Source organism: Callospermophilus lateralis, chromosome 5, assembly GCF_048772815.1.
Source record: "Callospermophilus lateralis isolate mCalLat2 chromosome 5, mCalLat2.hap1, whole genome shotgun sequence".
Lineage (NCBI taxonomy): Eukaryota > Metazoa > Chordata > Mammalia > Rodentia > Sciuridae > Callospermophilus > Callospermophilus lateralis.
In genome coordinates, this window is record NC_135309.1 from 165,073,501 (window position 1) to 165,094,637 (window position 21,137).

General features: G+C 50.2%; 1 protein-coding gene across 1 annotated transcript in view; it reads right to left on the bottom strand.

The window, feature by feature from the left end:
* The window catches only part of Cep72 (centrosomal protein 72), a 34,857-nt gene extending 23,351 nt beyond the window's left edge, over nt 1-11,506 (bottom strand). Inside the window, exons 1-3 of the mRNA XM_077109414.1 lie at nt 11,405-11,506; nt 7,714-7,841; nt 761-953 (exon numbers count right to left, since the gene is read on the bottom strand). Coding sequence (XP_076965529.1) covers nt 761-953; nt 7,714-7,841; nt 11,405-11,483 — 400 coding nt within the window. The 5' untranslated portion in view covers nt 11,484-11,506. The remainder of the gene's footprint in view (nt 1-760; nt 954-7,713; nt 7,842-11,404) is intronic.
* Nucleotides 11,507-21,137: the final 9,631 nt, after the last annotated feature.

Here is a 21,137-nt window from a genome sequence, read left to right on the forward strand (position 1 = left end):
TTGGGGGTGCCCTTGGCCTGGCACCTGCCACGTGGGCAGTGGAGATTCAGTGTCAGTGCTCTCAGTGTGCCAGAGCTGGGCTCCCTGGGTGCTGTGAGGTCAGTACAGAGGAGATGCGGATGCCCAGTGCCCTCCAGCCTCACTAAGAATGGGTATGCCCTTAGGATACCTGGGGGATACATGGTCAATGCTACGAGAGCAGAGGGGCTCTGGCCACCAATCGGATGTGCCTGTCGTACCCTCCCTAGCACCACCCTCACTGCCTACCAGCTCCTGCTGGGTTGGGGGAAGCCAGCCAGGGCTTGGGGCTGGAGAAAATGGTTTGACGAGGTGCAAAACAGGTGGGTTTCTGGCAAGAGGCACACTGTGGCACACTCACACCCTCACCACAGGACAGCTGAACAGGTCCCACCCACAACGTGAACGTGCACGACTATAAAGGGGCTGGCACAAAGGAGCGTGCACTTCATGCTGACAGACAGCTCCTCCAGCCACCTGCAGAGATACCTCGGGACACAGGAATGCAGACCAGGGTCCAGGACCATACCCCATGGCCCTTCACAAGCATCTCTCCCCACACCCACCCTGTCAGGACACTGGGCCACCAGAGCCAAGGGCCTGCAAGACTCAGGCCATCGATGTAGAAAACCAACTTCCCTTCGCAGAAGGGATCCACAGCATGAGCCACCCGAGCACAAGCTGCCCACCTGGGCTGCGCGGAGTGAGGGTACGAGGGTACGAGCAGGCGGCCCAGGCCTACCCAGCTGCCGCAGCTTGGGGAGCATGTGCACCACGAACAGGCGGTAGTCAGACTCATTCTTCACGACAGGGTTCAGCCGGAGGTCCAGGTCCTGGAGCTCCGTGAGGGAGTGTAGCCGGAACACCTCCGCCAAGGACGCGATGCAGTTGTAGTAGAGGTTGAGACTCTCCAAGGAGATCAGGCACTGGATGCCCTGGAACAGAAGGCACAACCTGTTTATGTCCCAGAAAGCAAACAGACAAACAGACCAGGGCAGGAACTGGTCAACCAACTGACACACAGAGGCAAGGAGAGCACAAAAGTGTGAGGTGTTCTCACAGTGGACGACCACATGGGTCTGCCGGTCCCCCGGCACTGAGCCCAGCTGGCACCGCCCAAGCTCTCGGGAAGACCCAAGCTAAGAGATTCGCACAATTTCATTTACTCTGTGCACAACCCAACAGGGTCAGAATGATTTGTGCCCCCATTCTACAGATTAGGAAACTGAGGCTAGGGTGGTCAGGAGATGAGCCAGGACAGGGTGCAGCATCTGGCTGAGATAGGCTCTGAAGCCCTGGGTCGGGTTCTGAAGTCCTATGTCAGATGTGGTCTCCAAAAGGACACGTGATGTCCCATGTGTCTTTTAGGGCAACAATCCCCTCTCTGAATCAAATCCAGAGCAGTGTTCACACATCCTTCCCACTGTCTCACCTGGGTGATTCCTTTTTTTAGACGTGCATGACAGAACGTATTATGAGGCATTACATACACATGGAGCATAACTGATTCTGATCAAGACCCTGTTTTGTGGTTGCCCATGATGTTGAGTTTCACTGTCATGTATTCATATATAAACACAGAAAAGTTAGGTCCAACTCACTCCACTGTCTTTCCTTTTCCCTTCTCCTTATTCCCTTTGTCTAATCCCCTGAACCTCTATTCTTCTCCTCCCCCACTTGTTGTGGGTCAGCATCCATACATCAGAGAGAACATTCAGCCCTGGGCTTTTGGGATTGGCTTATTTCACTTAGCATGATAGTCTCTAGATCCATCCATTTACCACCAAAAGTCAGTCATTCTTTTCTATGGCTGAGTAATATTCCATTGAGTACACAGACCATTTTATCCATTCCTCTGTTGAAGGGCATCTAGGTGGTTCCATAGCTTAGCTGTTGTGAATTGAGCTACTATAAACACTGATGTGGCTGTGTCACTGTAGTATGCTGATTTTAAGTCCTTTGGGTATAAACTGAGGAGTAAGATAGCTGGGTCAAATGGTGGTTTTATTCCAAGTTTTCTGAGGACTCTCCATACTGCTTTCCAGAGTGATTAGACCAATTTACAGTCCCTCCAGCAATGTATGAGAGCACCTTTCCCCCTATATCCTTGCCAACATTTATTGTTCCGTGTATTCTTGATAATTGCCATTCTGACTGGAAAGAGATAAAATCTTAGAGAAGGTTTGATTTGCATTTCTCTAATTGCTAGAGATGTTAAACATTTTTCATGTTTGTTGATCGATTGTATTTATTCTTCTGTGAAGTAAGTGCCTGTTCCGTTCCTTGGCCCATTTATTTTGATTGGGGTATTTGGTTTTTTGGTATTAAGTTTTTTAGCCTTTTATATATCCTGGAGATTTATGCTCTATCTGAGGTGCAGGTAGAAAGATTTTTTCCCATTGTGTAGGCTCTCTCTTCACGTTACTGTTTCCTTTGCTGAGAAAAAGGTTTTAGTTTGATACCATCCCATTGATTCTTGATTTTCTTCCTTGTGCTTTAGGAGTCTCGTCTAGGAAGTCAGTTTCTAAGCCAGAATGATGGAGAGTTGGGCCTAATTTCCTCTAGGAGGCACAGGTCTCTGGTCCTGGGCCCACTTTGAGTTTTGTGCAGGGTGAGAGACAGGGATTCAGTTTCATTCTGCTACCTATGGATGTCCAGTTTCCCCAGCACCATTTGTTGAGGAGGCTGCCCAGTGTATGTTTATGGCCCCTTTGTCTCATGTCAGGTAACGGTATTCATGTGGGTGTCTCTGTTCCCCTGGTCTCCGTGTCTGTTGTGGGCCAGTACCATGCCGCTTCTGTCACTCTAGCTCTGTGGTATAGTCAAAGGTTGGTGTTGGGATGCCCCTGCTTAGCTTTTCTCACTAAGGATTGTCTGGGCTATTCCAAGCCTCTCATTTTTCCATATAAATTTCATAACTGTTTCTTCTATTTCTATGAAGAACATCGCTGGAATTTTAATAGGAATTGCATTAAATCTGTATAACACTTTGGTAGTGTGCCATTTTGACAATAGTGATTCTGCCCGTCCAGGAGCACGGGAGGTCTTTCCATCCTTTAGGTCTTCTTCAGTTTCTCTCGTTAGTTCCGTAGTTTTCATTGTAGAGGTCTTTCACACCTGGGTGGCTTCTTAGTCCCTGTTGGTCACGCTGCCAGGAACCAGAGCTCAAGGCACTGCCCAGGAGGGCAGAGACCAAGTCAGGCCGTAAGTGCAGACATGAAGTGCAGAAAGTGGCGAAAACAAACCTCCTGAGGGGACACCGTGGGACAGGCACCCACACTTGTCTGTGGAATCGTTCTTCATTCCTTTTAAAGATATGATAATTTAGATATTAGGTGTCCCCCAAAAGCTCATGTGTAAGACATTGCAAGAAATTTAGGGGTGAAATGACTGTCACGATCAAAATCCTGAACTACAAATATTTCACTATATGGATGATGTATTGTTAGCACACAAAGATAAAAACACATTGCTGGAATGTTATGCCACACTTACAAATTTATTATAAAATTATAATCTAGAAATAGCAATAGATAAAGTACAATTAAAATTTCCAATTGATTTTTTAGGAGTTCTATTATCCTCAACCATGGTCCGTCCACCAAAAATTCAAATACGAGTAGATCAACTCAAATCACTTAACGATTTTCAAAAGTTATTAGGAGACATAAATTGGATAAGGCCTTATCTAGGTATACCAACAGGAGAGTTGAGATCTTTATTTGATATCCTAAAAGGTCCATCAGATCCAAATTCACCCCACATGTTAACGCCTGAAGCAAGAAAGGCATTAAAAATTATTGAAACATATATGGAAAATATGCATTTGGATAGAATTGATATAAGTTTGCCTTTATTATTTATTGTAATACCAACAAAAAATATTCCTACAGGAGTATTTTGGCAAGAAGGTCCATTATTATGGATACATTTATCTTATTCTCCTAACACTATTCTTACTAGGTATCCTGAGGCTGTAGGACAATTAATACTCAAAGGAATAAAAGCAGCTAAGGGAGTATTTGGAATTTCTCCCAATAAAATTATTACTCCATATACTATGGATCAAATTGATGAGTTAGCTAATGAGTTAAATACTTGGACAATAATCATGTGTAAATCTAATGTTTCATTTGATAATCACTTACCATCTAATCCTTTGTTGTCTTTTTGGTCTTCGCATCCTGTAGCTTTTCCAAAAATGACAAGAAAAACCCCTATCATGAATGCTCCAAATGTATTCACTGATGAGTCAAATAATGGTACAGCAGCAGTAGTTACCCCTGATCAAACTTTTACATTTTTAGTACCCAAACAATCAGCTCAAAAGGTAGAGCTTAAGTCAGTATTACAAGCTTTTGTGATGTTTAAAGATTCTGTATTTAATTTATTTTCTGATAGTCAGCATATAGTTAATGCTATAGTATCCCTTGAAGATGCTGGTAGGATTTCCCCTTCCTCTACTGTTTTCTCTTTGCCTTCCACTATACAAAGTCTAATATGGGACAGAAAAGATCCATTCTTTATAGGACATATCAGGGCACATACAGGATTGCCTGGAGCCCTTAGTTTGGGCAACAATTTAGCAGATAAAACTACACATGACATACATATTTTCTCTACACTAGAAGAAGCTACACATTTTCATAAAAGGTTCCATGTCAATGCTAATACTTTACAAAAGTGTTTTAAAATAACTAAGGAACAAGCTAGACAAATAATAAAACAATGTCAAAATTGTGTGACCTTTTTACCACAAGTTAATCTTGGAGTCAATCCTAGAGGATTGATACCTAACCATATTTGGCAGATGGACGTCACACACTTGCCAGAATTTGGAAAACTAAAATATTTGCATGTTACAGTTGATACTTCTTCCGGATTTTTGATGGGCTCCCTTCATGCCGGAGAAAAAACTAAAGATGTTATAGCTCATTGCTTACAAAATTTTGCCACTGTGGGCGTTCCAAAACAGTTAAAAACAGATAATGGTCCTGGTTATACTTCTACCTCTTTTAAACAATTTTGCTCATCATTTGGCATTACTCATATAACAGGAATCCCATACAATCCTCAGGGACAAGGCATAGTTGAAAGAGCTCATCAAACTATTAAAATGTACTTATTAAAGCAAAAAGAGGGAATTGGAAAGGGGTATTTATCCCCCAAAGATAAACTTAAAATAACCCTTTTTACTCTAAACTTTTTAAATTTGAATTCATCTGGGCTTAGTGCTGTGGAAAGGCGTATGTGTCCAAAAACTGTACATAAGCCTAAGGTGCTTTGGAAGGATATTCTAACAGGACAATGGAAAGGTCCTGACCCAGTGATTGTCTGGAGTCGGGGTTCTGTTTGTGTGTTTCCACAGGGAGAACAGCAGCCGATTTGGATTCCAGAGAAACTAACCAAAGAGAATTCTACAGACCAAAAAAAAAAAAAGGTGATTTGACTCAAATCCGTAACAGCTGATATCCAGAGCTCCAGTTTGGCTATTCTTACATCTGTGACAGTGATTAACCAGGATGCTTTTTTCAATATTTATTTTATTATTGCCTTTTCCCACAGCATAAAGTTCTATTTTATTTTTGAGCTCATACAGACCTAGGTTAATGTTTTTCTGATCAGTTTTATTTTTTGACTGTGGAGTTTTTAAACATTGCAATGGAGATTTCACCTAGGTAAAGCTACAAGGCCTTTACTATTGTCTTATGTATTGTATGTTATGTGTGCACACTTCTGTTTTGTGTTGTATGTCTTTATGTGCGTATGTCCATATATCATATATGAGGAGCACTCATGAAAAAATGGATCCGAATTTTTTATTCATGTGATTTTAATGGTTTAATTTAGATTGGGTAAACAGCTGTTGAAAATTGTTTTAATATGTGAACAAATAAGGAGGTTAACAGATCTGTTTGTTTACTTTCATCTTTCCTTTTTAATTATGTTTAATAATTCTGTTCAGGATAATGTAAATTGTTCAAAAAATTGTTTTCTTAGTGCCTGTTGAAATGTTACATAATTTTTTTTTTTAGCATCATTGCCAGAATTCCTATCTTCATCCCAGTGCCGGTGAAGACAAAGATAAAACCAAACTACAGCTTCTTCGATAGTTATCACAACAAACTGTATAAACTGATGCATCAATGAATAATAACTCAACAAGTAATGCTCAATCAAGGAGTCGATTTACTTTGGGAGGAAATGGACATATTGACAGATTCCTCTGCTTTGAACTGCTTGCAGAACTTGCCTGGACTATGTATCACTTGTATACATTGTGAACTATCTGTTGGTGCAGCGAATTGTGGTAGTGCTGGAGTATTTTTGCTGATGGTGTCACCAGTGGTACAATTTTTCAAAGGAGCCATCAATTGGCTTAGTGTCGTGGCATTTTGCATCCTCCTCCCTTCTACTAGTGATGGTCTAAAATTTGGGGGCCAATAGAGGTGAGGCAAAGAACCTCACCCCCCCACTGGCACCAAGGCCAAATTTGGGGGCCAACAGAGGTGAGGCAAAGAACCTCACCCCCCCACACACTGGTGCAAAGGCCTATCCACAAGTATGGCTGTATGCTGGACCGGTAGTCAGTGACGGGTATGATCTAATCGCAGTGGTACCAACCTAAGACAGGAGGCTGACGCCTAGAGGTCAGCTCATCCAATGACGGGTAAGGACCATATGTTGAATTGAACTACCTAACAGGCACGGTCCCTAAGCCACATTGCTCGTTATTTAATTAAACAGAAGGGGGGAGATGCTGAGAGCCATGGCCAAGTCTGTATGGCCCCTGGCATTTTGCCAACAGTATTGATTGACAGGCGAGGCATTACTATCTGCCTCTGCCACTACTTTTGAGTTCTCGCACTACTTTGGAGTTCTCGTGGGGATTTCTGGGGATTCCCCGAGAGTTCCCATTGGTTGGGGAAGTGCAGGACGAGGGGTTTCCGGGAGAGATATTTCCGGCTGCGGGTTCTTGGATGAGCCTCGTGTGATTCGGGAGAATTCCCCGGGAGCGTGTGTGAGGTTTTTTCTTGCAGTTCAAAAATAAAGTTTGTTCCTGCTTCAGTGGCTCGTGATTTGTGCCCAGCCAGACTGCGGCACCTTAGTGCAATCGGTGGGTTAATCCCAACAGGGTTACCTGCTGGTAACTGAAGGCAAGCAAGGTTGGCTGGAGGAAGTGGGTCATCTGGGGGTGCCTTTGGAATGCGTCTTGTCCCTGGCAAGAGGAGTCACTCTCTCTCTGCTTCTTGGTGGCATGTCCTAACTGCTTTCCTCCCTCACACCCTCTGCCACGATGTTCCGCCTCACTTGAGCCCTGAGAAATGGAGCCCGCCTTCTGTGGACTACAACCTCTGAAACCACGAGCCCCCAAATAAACTTTTCCTCCTTAAAATTGTTCTTGTCAGGTCACAGCAACAAAAAAGCTGACTAAAACAACAATCCATCCTCAGAGAGCTAAGTCCTTGGTCTTCAGAGCATTAAGGGAATACAGTGAAGTGTGAGAGATGCAGCTCACAGTGAGCACCAGCGACAGTGCAGCGCTTCAGGGCTCAGCTTCGTGTCCTGACTTCCAGGTGGATGGTTTACAAGTATGAGGTGCTTGGTTAAAACTCGCGTTACATTTTTAAATGCAATACTTTCCATTCATACTGATAGTAATAAGTTTTCTTTTAAGAAACAAACCTAACTCACCTCTAGACTAACCAAGGAGTTGCGAGAGAGATCCAAAGACTTCAGGACTGTCAGACGCATCAGAGAGTTTCCAAGGTGGGTGATCTTCTCTTGGTACGTTCCAGGGATAGACAGTGACCGAAGCTCAGCTAAGTGCAGAAAGTTATGAGATTTTAATCCTTTTCTAATTGAAAATAATATTATGATAAAAAGTGTTCCCATTCTTAGTTTTTAGAAATACAACAGATAGCTGGTATGCCTATAATCCCAGCTACTCAGGAGGCTGAGGCAGGAGGATGAAAACTTCCAGGTAAGTCTGGGCAACTTAGCAGACTCTGTCTCAAAATAAGGAAAAGTAAACACAGTAGGTAATAACAAAGTATCTCTGCCTGACCAAACTTGGGTTCAGGTTCCTAAACCCTGTCCTAGGCCCATCTGTACATTTCATGCTAGCAAGAACCTCCTGCCCTCCACATCCACTCACCCTCAACATCTCATCAGGTCTCTTCCCTTCCACCCTTCCCAGGTGAGGTCTGATACTGGCCCACCTTCAGCAAGAACCCCTTTGATCCCTCTTGTTTCTTCTTAGTAATTCCCCATCCACTAATGCCCACCCTATTCTTTGGCCATAAATTCTCACTTGCCCACACTACTCAGAGTTGAATCCAATCTTTCCCCTCAATGAAAAATACCCTTGCAAAATACCACTGCAAAACACCCAGTACCTCTCTCAAAGGTCCTGGATAGTATTCCATACTATCCTTTAACAAGTGTCACCGGACAATATTTTTCTTTAACCATACACAAAAAGACTGAAAGGAAAGGCATAAAATGCTAGTATATTTATCCCACTATGTTAAATAAAAGTTCCTTTATTCATCTCTTTAGGTATTTATGTATTTCCATATTTTCTTATAGGAGGGTATAGTAACCTCTTAAATGGACAGAGTCACTTCAGGGCTGGTTACCTGCCCTGGTCCTGGGCTGCCTGGCTGGCCTTGCTGAACCTCTACTCATTCTAACCCCGTTCATCTCTGAGCACGGCCTGCTGAAGGCCAGGAGTCCATCCCTCTGCAGGTGCTGAACCTGACTGAGGGCACTGCCAGAGTGACCACCAAGCCACCTCCACCTTCATTACAGTGCAGGACTTCATAATCCCCCTCCATACTCCATCCCTTCCCTCTTTTTCCTCCCCTATATCTATAAATTTCTGATTCCAAGGGGTGGGGAAGATGATCTGCATGTTTATCTCCCATGTCTCCTGTTCTTAGCCAAGAACATCTTTTTAAAAAAAAATATATATTTTTTAAGTTGAACACAATACCTTTATTTTTTTATTTATTTTTATTTTTTTTTAAAGAGAGAGAGAGAGAATTTTTTTTCAATATTACTTTTTAGTTTTCGGCGGACACAACATCTTTGTTTGTATGTGGTGCTGAGGATCTAACCCGGGCCGCACGCATGCCAGGAGAGCGCGCTACCGCTTGGGCCACATCCCCAGCCCCTATTTATTTATTTTTATGTGGTGCTGAGGATCGAAGCCAGCACCTCACACATGCTAGGTGAGCGCTCCACCACTGAGCCACAGCCTCAGCCCAAGAATAAAAATCTTCTTCACTGCTCCACCAGGGCTCAGTGGTATCCCTGGCCCCAACACTTGGAGGAATAAAGAACCCAGGGTTTGGGTTCAAAAAACCGTTAATAGGAACAATCACAAAACAATTAAAATGGCACTTTAGAGTTCCGATAAATTAATAATTACAGTAAATGTAAATGGTCTCCCCAGGGACAAACAGGAACTCTACATATGCTAAAAGTTCAGTCCACCACAAAGATAAAAATGCAGGGTGCCAAACCACAGAATTTCAAATCACACGAAAAGAGAAACCAACAAATTCAAGTTATAGTAAGGCATTTCAAAACTCCCTCAGTAATTATCAGAATCACTGAACAGAAAATCCTGATGGTTGAGCAGAGCAACATCAGCCCACAGGATCTCACCAACACCAACACCAACACTGATTTGGCACTCCCTCAACAGAACACACGTTCTTTTCAAGTGGAACGTTCACTAGTACAGATGAGATACTGGGCCATTAAACCTTCACAAACTTAAAATAATTTAAATTGTACAGAATATGTTCTTCAACTATAATGTAAGCACACTAAAATCAATAACAGGAAAACAGAAAAATCCCCAAACACAAAATTTTAAAAACAATCCTAAATAATCCATAGTTCAAAGAAGTCTCAAGAAAAATTTAAAACACATTAAACTAAATAAAAATGAAACTGGATGCAGCTACAGTTATGCTCAGAGAGAAATATACAGCACTAAAGTTACTTAAATGAAAAACAAGAGTCTCAAATCAATATTCACTATGTTTGCATCTAAAACTAGAAAAAGAGCAAAATAAGTGAAAAGAAGGAATTAATAAAGAATTAAAGTCACTGAAATCTGAAACTAGAAAAACACTGCAGAAAAATCAACCATCCCAAAAGCTGGCCCTTTGAAAAGATCAATAACATTTATAAACCTGAAGCAAGACTTAAAAAAAGACCATCAATGTCATGCATGAAACAGGGGCTATCTTGCAGACCCCCCGACATTAAGAGGCTAGTAAGAGGGTACCATGAACAACTCTACACACACACACATTTGACAATTAGGAAAATGAATCAATTTTGCAAAAACCCAGACAACCAAAACTCACTGAAGGTGAAATTGATAAAGTAAATAGTTTTCTAACAGAGAAACTGAATCTCTAATTTAAAAACTTCAAAACAGAAATCTCCACATCCACATGGTTTTGCTGAAACGTTCAAAGAATTACAACAAATTCTGCCCAACCTCTTCTAAAACACAGAAAGGGAGACCTGATAGCCCAAACTAGAACAGAACAAGAATGCAAAAGCACCTCATGCCTGCTGACCAGGCACGCAGGTCCTCGGCAGGCCTTCAGCAACCCAGCAGCAGGTGCAACCCAGGCAGAGAGCATCCTGAGCCCTGCACAGCACCCGCAGGGCCCAGGCCTGCTCCCTGGAGCCAGCAACAGGGCAGTGCTGGGCAGCCAGGCAGCCACCAGATCCACACTGGACCCACACCTGCCACACTGGACCCACACTGCACCCCCTGAACCCACTGTGCCCACTAGCCACATATTGCAACCCACATTGGAACCACATGGCATCCACTGGACACACACCGAACCCATGTTGGATACATGCTGCACCCACTAGACCCAATTGCAACCCCTGGACCCACACTGGACCCATACTGTGCCCACTGGACCCACACTGGACACACAATGCACCCACTGGACCCACACCACACCCATTGGACTCACAATGGACACACGCTGCACCCCCTGAATCCACACTGCACCCCCTGAACCCACATGGCACCCATACTGTGCCCACTGGACACACACTGTGACCTACACTGGACCCACACCACACCCACTGGACACACAGTGGCCACACACTGCTCCCCTGGGCTTCTACCTGACACACTGGAGCCACACCGCACCCCACTGGACCACACTGGACACACGCTGCACCCACTGGACACACACCTGACCCACCACCCCGCCCCGCCCGCTCCGTCCTGCCTGGGCAGCGACCGTTGGGCAGTCAAGGCATTGGCGCCGCGGGGGAACCGTCGGGCCGCCTCCGGGGAGCCCCGGCGCCCGCCCGCCTGCCCGCGGCGCACCCAGATCGCGGTGAGGCCCCAGGCCGCTGCGCTCCCGGACCTTCTCCTCAGACAGCACCAGCCTCGGACCCGGCGCCATGGTTTCAAACTCCACGCGCGCGCCGCGCCTGCGCAGCGGGACCGGACCAGCAGGCGGGGCCGAAACCGAGGGGCGGGGCCTGGGCGGGGCCAGCAGCGCGGGGCGGGGCCTGGTGCGGAGGGGCGGGACCCGGGCGGGACCAGCAGCGCGGGGGCGGGGCAGACTAGCCTGTGGGGGCGGGGCGGGGCGGGGCCAGACCGTGGGCGGGGGCAGGGTAGGGGTGGTCCCGGCCTGGCACCGCAGCCGGTGACCTGCGACCCCGGGGACCCCCAAGTCCACCGAGGGCGGGGCGGCCCAAGCGTGTCACCCCAGCAGGTCCTCCTTTTGTCGTCCTTCTCTTCTGGATAGACTGGGAATCCTCGGTTCCAACGTGGAGCGCCTTTGCTCCCTGTCCTGAGGCAGAGGTCTGTCCCTTTGCATCCTTCCAGAAAAGGCGAAAGAGTTGGGCTGATTAGCAGGAAGACCCCATTCTGGTGAGGACGCCCAAGTATCCCAGCGGCTCTCCCGATCGAGAGCATGTGTGGGGGGCCTGGGATGACCCTCTCCTGGTGTCTGGAGGTACAGATTCAACTGGCCTATTGGTGACAGCCGGGTGGTAGGCACAGAGCAGGGTAAACACGCAGTGGTAGGTGCGGGTGTGTGCAGGAGGTGTGTGCAGGGTGTTCGCACAGAGATGTGTGCGGAGTGGGGCCAGGAATGTGTGTACAGCGGGCCTGCAGAGTGGACAGAGTGGACAGAGTGGAGGCAGGTGGTTTCAGGGGTGTGTGCAGAGGTGGCGTACAGGGAGTGTGCACAGTGGGTGCAGACGTGTACACGAGGACGTTTAAGCAGAAGTGTTTAAGGAAGTGTTTACAGGGTGGCTGCACAGAATATCTGGGTGAGGAGAACAGAGCTTCCAACCAGATAGGGCCCATCCAGCATGAGAGGCCCCTGCGACAGCATGTCTTCCTGTGGACCTGGGCACTCACAGAACTCCTGGCTGTGCCTGAACCCCAGCAGGGATGGCCACAGAGCAGAACTGCACCATGTTCCCTGTCTCTGACAAGGCCAGAAGGTCCAGGGAATTCAGGGTAGCTGGGTTCTGAGTCCCTTCGTTGCCCTGGTGTCACTGAGTAGACTGTTGTGCAGTCGGAGACCTGGATGCAGTGAGCAGAGACTCTAGCTTCTCAGAAGCGAGTAGGGCAAGCAAGGGGCCACTCCACTGGTACCCAGGAGGAGTAGCACTCCAGGGCCTGAGCCAGACTCTCGACATGCTCGTCCCTCTCGCTCAGGCCCCACAAAGTCAGAGCCCAGGGGGACCTCAGGGGATGTCTGGGCTGGCACTGTGGGAGCCAGCTTTTCTACTCTACAGAAACTTTGGAAATAATGTTTTCTGCCAAGTGATCCCTGCAGGACGGAGATCTGCTCTGTGTCCTCCAGGGGTCACATGTTCACCTACATCCTCAGTGGTTCGTACACTCTGTGCATGTTTTTCAACAGGCTGTGCTGCACATCATCACACAGATACCTGCTCCTAACTTTAATATTTCATTAAACACCATCTGCAAAAAAATCCTGAACCCAACCTAAGTTTATATAAGCCATCTCCTAGTTCTAGGCAGTGCCCTGCCTCTACTTCCCCACTGCAAAGGTCTGGCTGGAGAACATCCTGGAGTTCTGTTTGGAGTGCTGTCGAGTGAGTGGCAGCAGCACTGCAGCCTGGAGTCAGGCCCTGAGAGCGCAGAGCAAGTGCAGATGGGTGCAGTGGAGGCGGCATGGGGTACTCAGGCGGGGCCACTTCCAGGGACTGCCCCTTGCCCCTTGGCTTATTTGCATCTCCCCTAGGTCTCCTTGGCAGGAAGAATGCTGTCTGCAGGCCAGAGGCTCCCTCACCTCCAGCTACCAGGGGCAGGAAGTGCTGGATGTTCTGGAGGAGGGTCCAATTCTCACTCAGTGTGTCCCAGGCCATTGACATGGACAGGACATGCTGTGTCCTCCCAGGTGTGGGGCTGTATTGACTGACAGGGTCACAGGCCACCTCACTGTCCAACACACTCTCCACTCGTGGCCCACTGTGTAGCCTCAGGCCTTCGCGGTCCTTTGTTCCATTTCCGTCTTACTCACCAGTGTCTTGTCACTTGAGCCAGCATCACCCTTCACACAGCGCTTGGGGGCTAAGAAAGGGTTGACAGGGGCGGGTTTGGGTTTTGTTTTTTGGGTTTTTTGGGGGGGGGGTGCTGGGGATTGCACTCAGGGGCACTTAACCACTGAGCCACATCTCCAACCCTATTTTGTATTTTATTTTTTTAAAAAATATTTATTTTTAGGTATAGATAGATGTACACAACACATGCTTTTATTTTTTCTTTTTTTATGTGGGGCTGAGGATCGAACCCGGGTCCTGCCCGTGCTAGGCGAGCACTCTACCGCTGAGCCATAATCCCAGCCCCTATTTTGTGTTTTATTTAGAGGCAGGGTATCCAAGAGTTGCTTAGCGCTTTGCTTTTTTCTGAGGCTGGCTTTCAATCCTTCTGCTTCAGCCTCCCAGCTGTTGGGATTATAGGTATACACCCACCACAGGTTTTTAAAGAGGCAGAATGAGAGCAAAGGCAGATGCTGAAGGTGGTCAGATAAGAGGAGGAACAGGCAGAACTCACGCTGGTCCAGGGTCAGAGCACAGGCAGTCTCCCAGTGTACCATGTCAAGCAGGGAGCTGGAGCTATGCTGAAGCCCAGGGACAGAATTCCTGGCAAGTGGACTGCAGACTGGTTCACTGGACGGTCTGACAAGACCACAGGTTGGTGTGTGCCACTTACCGCTTCTTGGGTGCCCTTCATCTTATGGTCTTGGTGCGGGGTTGCTCCAGCCCTGTCTGCTGGGTCTGAAGAGCTCGCGGGCCTGGAGTCTGGTGCAGCCCTGTGTGTCTGGTCTGATTTGACAAGTTCCTAGGTGCTAGGCTTCCTTTCCTCCCGTGACCAAGTACCTGACAAGAACAACTGAGAGGAGGAAAAACCTATCTTGGCTCAGCTTCAGAGGATTCAGTCCAGGGTCAGCTGGCTCCAGGGTCAGCTGGCTCCAGGGCACCATGGCAGAGGGCATGGAGGAGAAAAGCTTCTTAGCTCCTGGCAGCCAGGAGACAGAATGAAAGAGGAAGGGCCCAGGAGAAGGTGACCCTTGCAGGGCATGACCAGGGACCACGTCCTCCAACTAGGTTCACCGCCCAGGAGTCCCCCCAGCCACCCTGGACTAACCCCGCGATGAGGTCAGAGGCTCCTGATCCAAAGCCCCCACCTTGAACCTGCTGCACTGGGGCTATGCTTTCATGCGTGAGCTTTTGGGGACTTTCCAGATTCGTTTTCCCTGGTGGCTGGCTCCATGGCTGCAGTCACTCTCCTGTACGTTCTGTGGGTCCAATATCTGGCAGATGCCAGTGTGCTCACAGTCACCAAGTCACTCTGCCTCCGCGCTTGCTCTGGGTGGAGTGCTCAGGCAAACTGCTGCTGTGTGAGGTGGAGTGACTCGGGGCTGGGCACAGCTGTCTCCAGACAGGCCCTCTGCCCGGTGGCCTCGCCCCAGCACATGTGGAAGAACCTTCTGGATGTTTCTGGCATCCCAGGGTTCCGTTTTCAGGGCTGATTCTTCGTCCATGTCTCTGAGTCACCCTGAATAAGTCACTGGGGCTCAGAGGGATGCAGAGAGAGAAGGGGCTGCTCCTTGGTGGCCACTCGCTGGTGTCCTGCCTGAGCTGCGGGTGTCAGGAGGCAGGGCAGGCCCCAGCCCTGCAGGTGCTCCTCCTCTCTCCGCCCTGAAGCCTGCGGTCGGAAGGTCTCTGGACCAAGCCACCTGAACCTGGTGTTTGTTGGAGGTGAGACAGAACCGCAGTCACTGCTGAAGCCAGGCCACAGGCTTTCAGGAGCTGACGGAGGCCTTGCCCTTTCTAGTAGGGCTCTACCACTGACCACGCCAAGATGGGTGCTGGACATGAGCGGGAGGGCTTCCTGAGTGCTGCTTTTTCCAGCTGGTGCCTCACTAAGCTTTCTAGAACCTTCTTCCATGGAGGTTCCCATGTGCCCAGCCTGGATCCCCCGGCCTGTGAGCCCCAAGCTGCAGGTGTCATCAGACCCGGTGGATCCCCCTCTTGGTTGGGATTGAATCAGAACAGAACCAGGGACAGCTGTCACAGAGAGAGATTTATTTTGTGTACAAAGTGGGGATTACTACAGCCTCCCTTCCCGTCCCCGTGCTGAGGACAGTCACAGTCAGGCCCTCCTCTAGCAGCACTGAGAGGGCCAGGTCTCTCTGGGGATGAACAGCCATGGGTCAGCAGGACCTGGCCCAAGAGAAGGCTGGGAGGCCCAGGCGGCCCACTCCCATCCCTGACCTGACACGCAGATAAATCTCCTTAAAACTGCTCCCCCTCCCCAGGAATACTGTCCCACAAGTCACCCTGAGGATGTTCACCAATAAGAGAGAGGCCAGCGCTGCTTCACAGGACAGCGGATCTGCAGGAGGCAGGAGCTGAAGTTTCATCCTGTGGAATGGGAAGAAGGCCGATCCCCACCCCACTGCCTCCACCACCTGCTCATGCACCAGCATCTGACCTGGCCTTGCAGACCATGGAGAGGTGCAGGCACCAGCCTCAGATGGAGCCAGGCATCCTCTGTGGAGTTCAGGCCCTTCTGAGGGCAGAGCTCTGTCCAGTGCAGCCTGCATCTGCTCTCCAAAGCACCAGAGAGCCTGGGGCTCAGGCTCACCCTGTGCCAGGCAGGGAATGGCCAGGCTTCGAGGTCTCCTTCACCCAGCTGGTCCTGCAACACCACCTAGCTCACCTCCACCCAAGAGCCTCTGGTCAGCAGACCCCACCAGCTCTCCATACCCAGTACCTGCACCTGAGCGGCACTCCCTGGCCTGGGGATGCCAGCATCTGCCCTGCTCTGCTGGAACACTCATCCTGGGCCAATGCTCCGTGGGCACGATGGGAGCAGCCAGGGCCTCTGGTTCTGTCCACTAGAAGTGGGCGTTGTGCAGGTGGGACACTTGGAGCACTGAGATGAAGGTCTCTGGTCAGGGGGCAGCTCAGCCAGGCCTCAAGCTCACGTGCTGAGGGCGCGCAGGTAGGCCTGACCTGGGCCAGGAGGAAGAGCTGGCCCATCCTCCTGTTCAGCAGGGTGCAGGCAGATGCCTCTTCAGAAGGGCTTTATGTGCAGGGCTGCAGTTCTGCCAGAGGATCCCATGCCTCTTGTTGTGAGGCACAAACATCAAGACTCCCCTTCCCATACCCTCCAGCTTTTAAAACCTGTTTTTGTTAGGTCTGAGACAGGAGACCCTATATTGATTCTCAAAACTTTCCCATGTTCAGATTCCCAGGGCCCCCGGGTGGTGGAGGCAGATAGGGGACAGCCTTCATCAACCCAGCTCAGAAGAGTGTTCACAGAGGGTGGAGGGCGGCTGCCCACTTAAGCTCCAGGGGTGGCGGGTTAGGGCAGTTTGGTTTGCAAGGGCTGCTGCTCTGCAGAACTCTGGTCATGCACCAACTGCATTGGAGCCCGGAGCCTGCCGTGAGGAGGGACACATGGCTTCAGAGTCCTGGTCCCCTTTGCCTCTCAAGAGCTGCCCCCAGCCCAGCGTGCACCAGGCAGGGGTGCCAGACCCCGTGCTCCTGCCTTCTGGTTGAGCATGTCTCCTCCTGCTCCACCCAGAGCCTCCAGGCTGACCCAGAGTCGGGCAGCAGTCCTACCAAGGGGCACGAAACCTGCACACCCTGTGGGGTCCAGAGCCTGTGCCTGGGGATGCTCCAAGAGGCAGCAGGCCTGCAGACACTTGAGTGTGTCTTTCCCAGGCTGTGGGTATTATCTCACTCAGGAGCCAGGGGGCCCCCACCCTCTGGAGCCCACTTTCCGGGGTGAAGGGAGACTCCCAGAAGCCCATGATCTGCCTGGTTCTGACCGCCTCCTCCCACTGCCAACGCTGCGCCCCTTTGCTGGCCTGCAGGTTCCTTCTCCCCTGGGCTGTCTTGCCCCCAGAGAGAAGACTCTGCTCTTTTCTGTACTTATCAAATGACCATTTTCAGAGCTCAGTTCCTGCAGATGACTTTTTCTCAGACACAGGAAGCAATATCATTTTAAAGAACAATTAGCCACACGTTTCTGCTCCTTAAATAAATGTTTTCCCTTGAGCCCAATTGATTTTTCAGGTCCGGAACAATGGGCTGCCTCACCTACCTGCAGCTCCGAGCCTCTTTCTTCCTCAGGACCTTTGAAGTCCTGAGGCCGCACCTGGCCCAGGGTGGAGCCAGGTGCACACCCTGAGCTCTCACCAACACCAAGGCATGTTTGGAAACCAGCTTTTCATCTGCCGACCCTCTTCTCGGAATCTCAAGGCAGGACGTGCACTGGGCTGTGGGCCGGGAGCAAAGTGCCAGAGGAAGGAGGCAGCTCCAGGGGGAGGGGGTCCCCGTGGCTCACTCCTCCGTCCAGACCCCTCCTGCCCGCTCCTCCCGCTCCCCAGCTTTCTCGGCCCTGTCCAGTGTCCTGATGCAGCCTTGACCTTTAGCGTGCTGGCCTGGCTCCAGCTGCTATCTCTCCAGCTTCCTGTGTCCACGCAAGGCCGGGGCACGAGGCCAGTGCTCTGGAGCTTGTTCACGGCTTGCCCACTTGGGGAACACCCACTGGGTGCCCCGGGCTCCAGGTCCTGCCCTCAGTGCCGGACACAGAGCAGCTGAGGCCTTGAGGGAGGGCAGAAGACACACCAGGAGCCCTGGCCTGGCACGCTGCTTCTGCCGCTGTCAGGGTCGGGCAGCACAGGCGGAGGCTGGGAGCACTCCAGCAGAGAGAGAGCTGGTGGGCCAGGGGGAGCCTGCACTGACCAGGATGCCCAACAAGGTTTCGTTCTCACCCTCTCGGCTTTCACCTCTCCTTGATCTGCTGGTGTCCATCAGATCCATTTCCTTACCTAATCTTACCTGGTCTCTGTCTGCCTTCGCACAGACCTGCCCAATGCCAGACCAAATGGTGGCTATTGTACATAATTCACTCAATTTAGTTTTAAGGTTTTTTAAATATTTTCTTAGTTATCAGTGGACCTTTATTGTATTTATTTTTATATGGTGCTGAGACTCGAACCCAGTGCTTCACACATGCCAGGCAAGCGCTCTACCACTGAGCCACAACCCCAGCCCCTTTAGGGTTGTGTTTAAAGAAATCTTATCCACTATTTAATATGGCAAGGGCTAGTTTAATGCCAGTGAACAGAAGAGCCACAGGGACTGGGGGGCCAAGGCAGAGCGGACATGTCCCTGAGATTCGTCAGCAGGTGTTTCCGTACTCAGCAGCTCACGATGGGTTCTTTGCACCAGCAGGCTGAGTTATTGTTGTGTGGTGTTAACTGGACTCAAATGAGTCGCTCTTCATCTGCTTGAAGCAGAGCTGCTGTGCACGGTGGGCAAATTCTCCTACAAGACCAGTTTTCCAGGGCAAGTGTCCAGGCAGGGTTGGCTGGACTGCGTGGCCAGGTCCTGTGCCTCTTTGCCGGGCACTGTGCCCCTTGGGACCCACCTGCAGTGTGGCAGTCACTGGGCTCCTGCCAGCCCTCCCTCCGTGCTCTGGCTTTGCTCTCTTTTGCACTCTGACCCCGAGCTGGGTGACGAAGTGTCAGCTTCAGTGCCCACTCCTCCAGCCGCTTCCCATGCTCCTCTGAGAGTGCGTGGCTCAAGCCTCCTGCCCTGGCCCACCTCCTGTGTTTCGGGGCACCTGGGTCTCACTTCTGTGGAGTGATGGCAACAGCGCTGCGTTCTGAGCGGTCTGCACGTGTCCTGCGCTGCGTCCTCCGGGAGCTCGGGATCTAGCACTTCCCCTGCACTCCTCACCCAGGTGTAGCCAGAGTCCCTTCTGCACTGCTCTGACCCCACCCTGACAACAAGGCCAGAGGAAAGGGTTCTCTGGCCCCCAGTGTCAGAGGCCCGGTCCATGGTAGCCCATGGCTCTGGGCTCGAGGTGGGGCAGCGTGTGATGGTGCAGGAAAGCAGCTCGGCTCATGACAGATGGGAGGCAGAGAGAGGGTCAGGCCCAGGGACAAGACTGCAAACCCTACGGAAGCCCCCAGAGACCCGCCTCCCCCAGCCACGCCCCACTTGCCTGCAGTTCCTCCAGTTAGTTCAACAAATTATTAATGCATCAATGGATTAATCCACCCATTAGGCTATAGCTCCCAGAATCTGATCATTTCACCTCTGATCATTTCTCACTGAACACAGGAGCTTTGGGGAGACACTGCATATCCAAACCTTAACACCATGATTTTAAACATAAATTAAGATTTTATCACAATGCACTAAAGCAAAGCCACATTCTTCATGAGGAAGTTGCTCTTTGGGTACCAGGGGCGCATCTGACCCCTGCTGACAACTTCTCTGACTGGTTTGACACCAAGCCCACGAGTCTCCATCCATTCACTGGCCCATTCCAGAGGCACTTGTCTTCCCAAGGACATTTTCAGGTTCTTACAGGCAAGGGACTGAGTGTTTCTTTGGGCTGGGATGAAACAGAAATTGGAGCTGGAGACAGATCCTAGGGACAGCTCTGTCACTACCTAATTGAGTCCCTCAGGGCCTCTCTGTAAGCCCAGCTCCTGTAGCAAGACAGGAGACCCAATACCCAGTTGCACCTAATCCCTGGCACTTCCCAGGAGCCCGTGGATGCCTGAAACTGGACAGCACTCAATCAAACACGAGTTTCCTCCTACCTATGCGCACCGGGGACGAGGTCTAATCTGCACTTAGGCACGGTGAGAGGTCAACAGCAATGAGTGATCACAGGACCCTTGTGACAGTCTGACATAGAGAACACCCTGTGACTGGGACTCATCCATCCACCCATCCATCACTCACCCATCCACCGTCCACCCATCCACCATCCACCCATCCTTCCATCCACCCATCCACCATCCACCCATCCATCCATCCATCCATCCATCCACCATCCACCCATCCATCCACCCATCCACCATCCACCATCCATCCATCCACCCATCCACCATCAACCCATCCACCATCCACCCATCCATCCACCCACCCATCCATCCACAATCCACCCACCCATCCACATTCCACCCATCCACCATCCATCCATCCACCCATCCTTCCATCCACCCGTCCACCATCCACCCATCCTTCCATCCACCCATCCACCATCCACCATCCATACATCCACCCATCCACCATCAACACATCCACCATCCACCCATCCACCATCCACCCACCCACCCATCCACAATCCACCCACCCATCCACATTCCACCCATCCACCATCCATCCATCCATCCATCCACCATCCATCCATCCACCCATCCACCATCCATCAATCCACCCATCCACCATCCATCCATCCACCCATCCACCATCCACCCATCCACCATCCACCCATCCACCACCCACCATCCACCCATTCACCCATCCACCATCAACCCATCCACCATCCACCCATCCATCCACCCACCCATCCACCATCCACCCATCCACCATCCACCCATCCACCATCCACCCATCCTTCCATCCACCCACTCACCCATCCACCATCCACCCACCCATCCACCATCCACCCATCCACCCACCATCCATCCATCTACCCATCCATCCATCCACCCATCCACCATCCATCCATCCACCCATCCACCATCCAC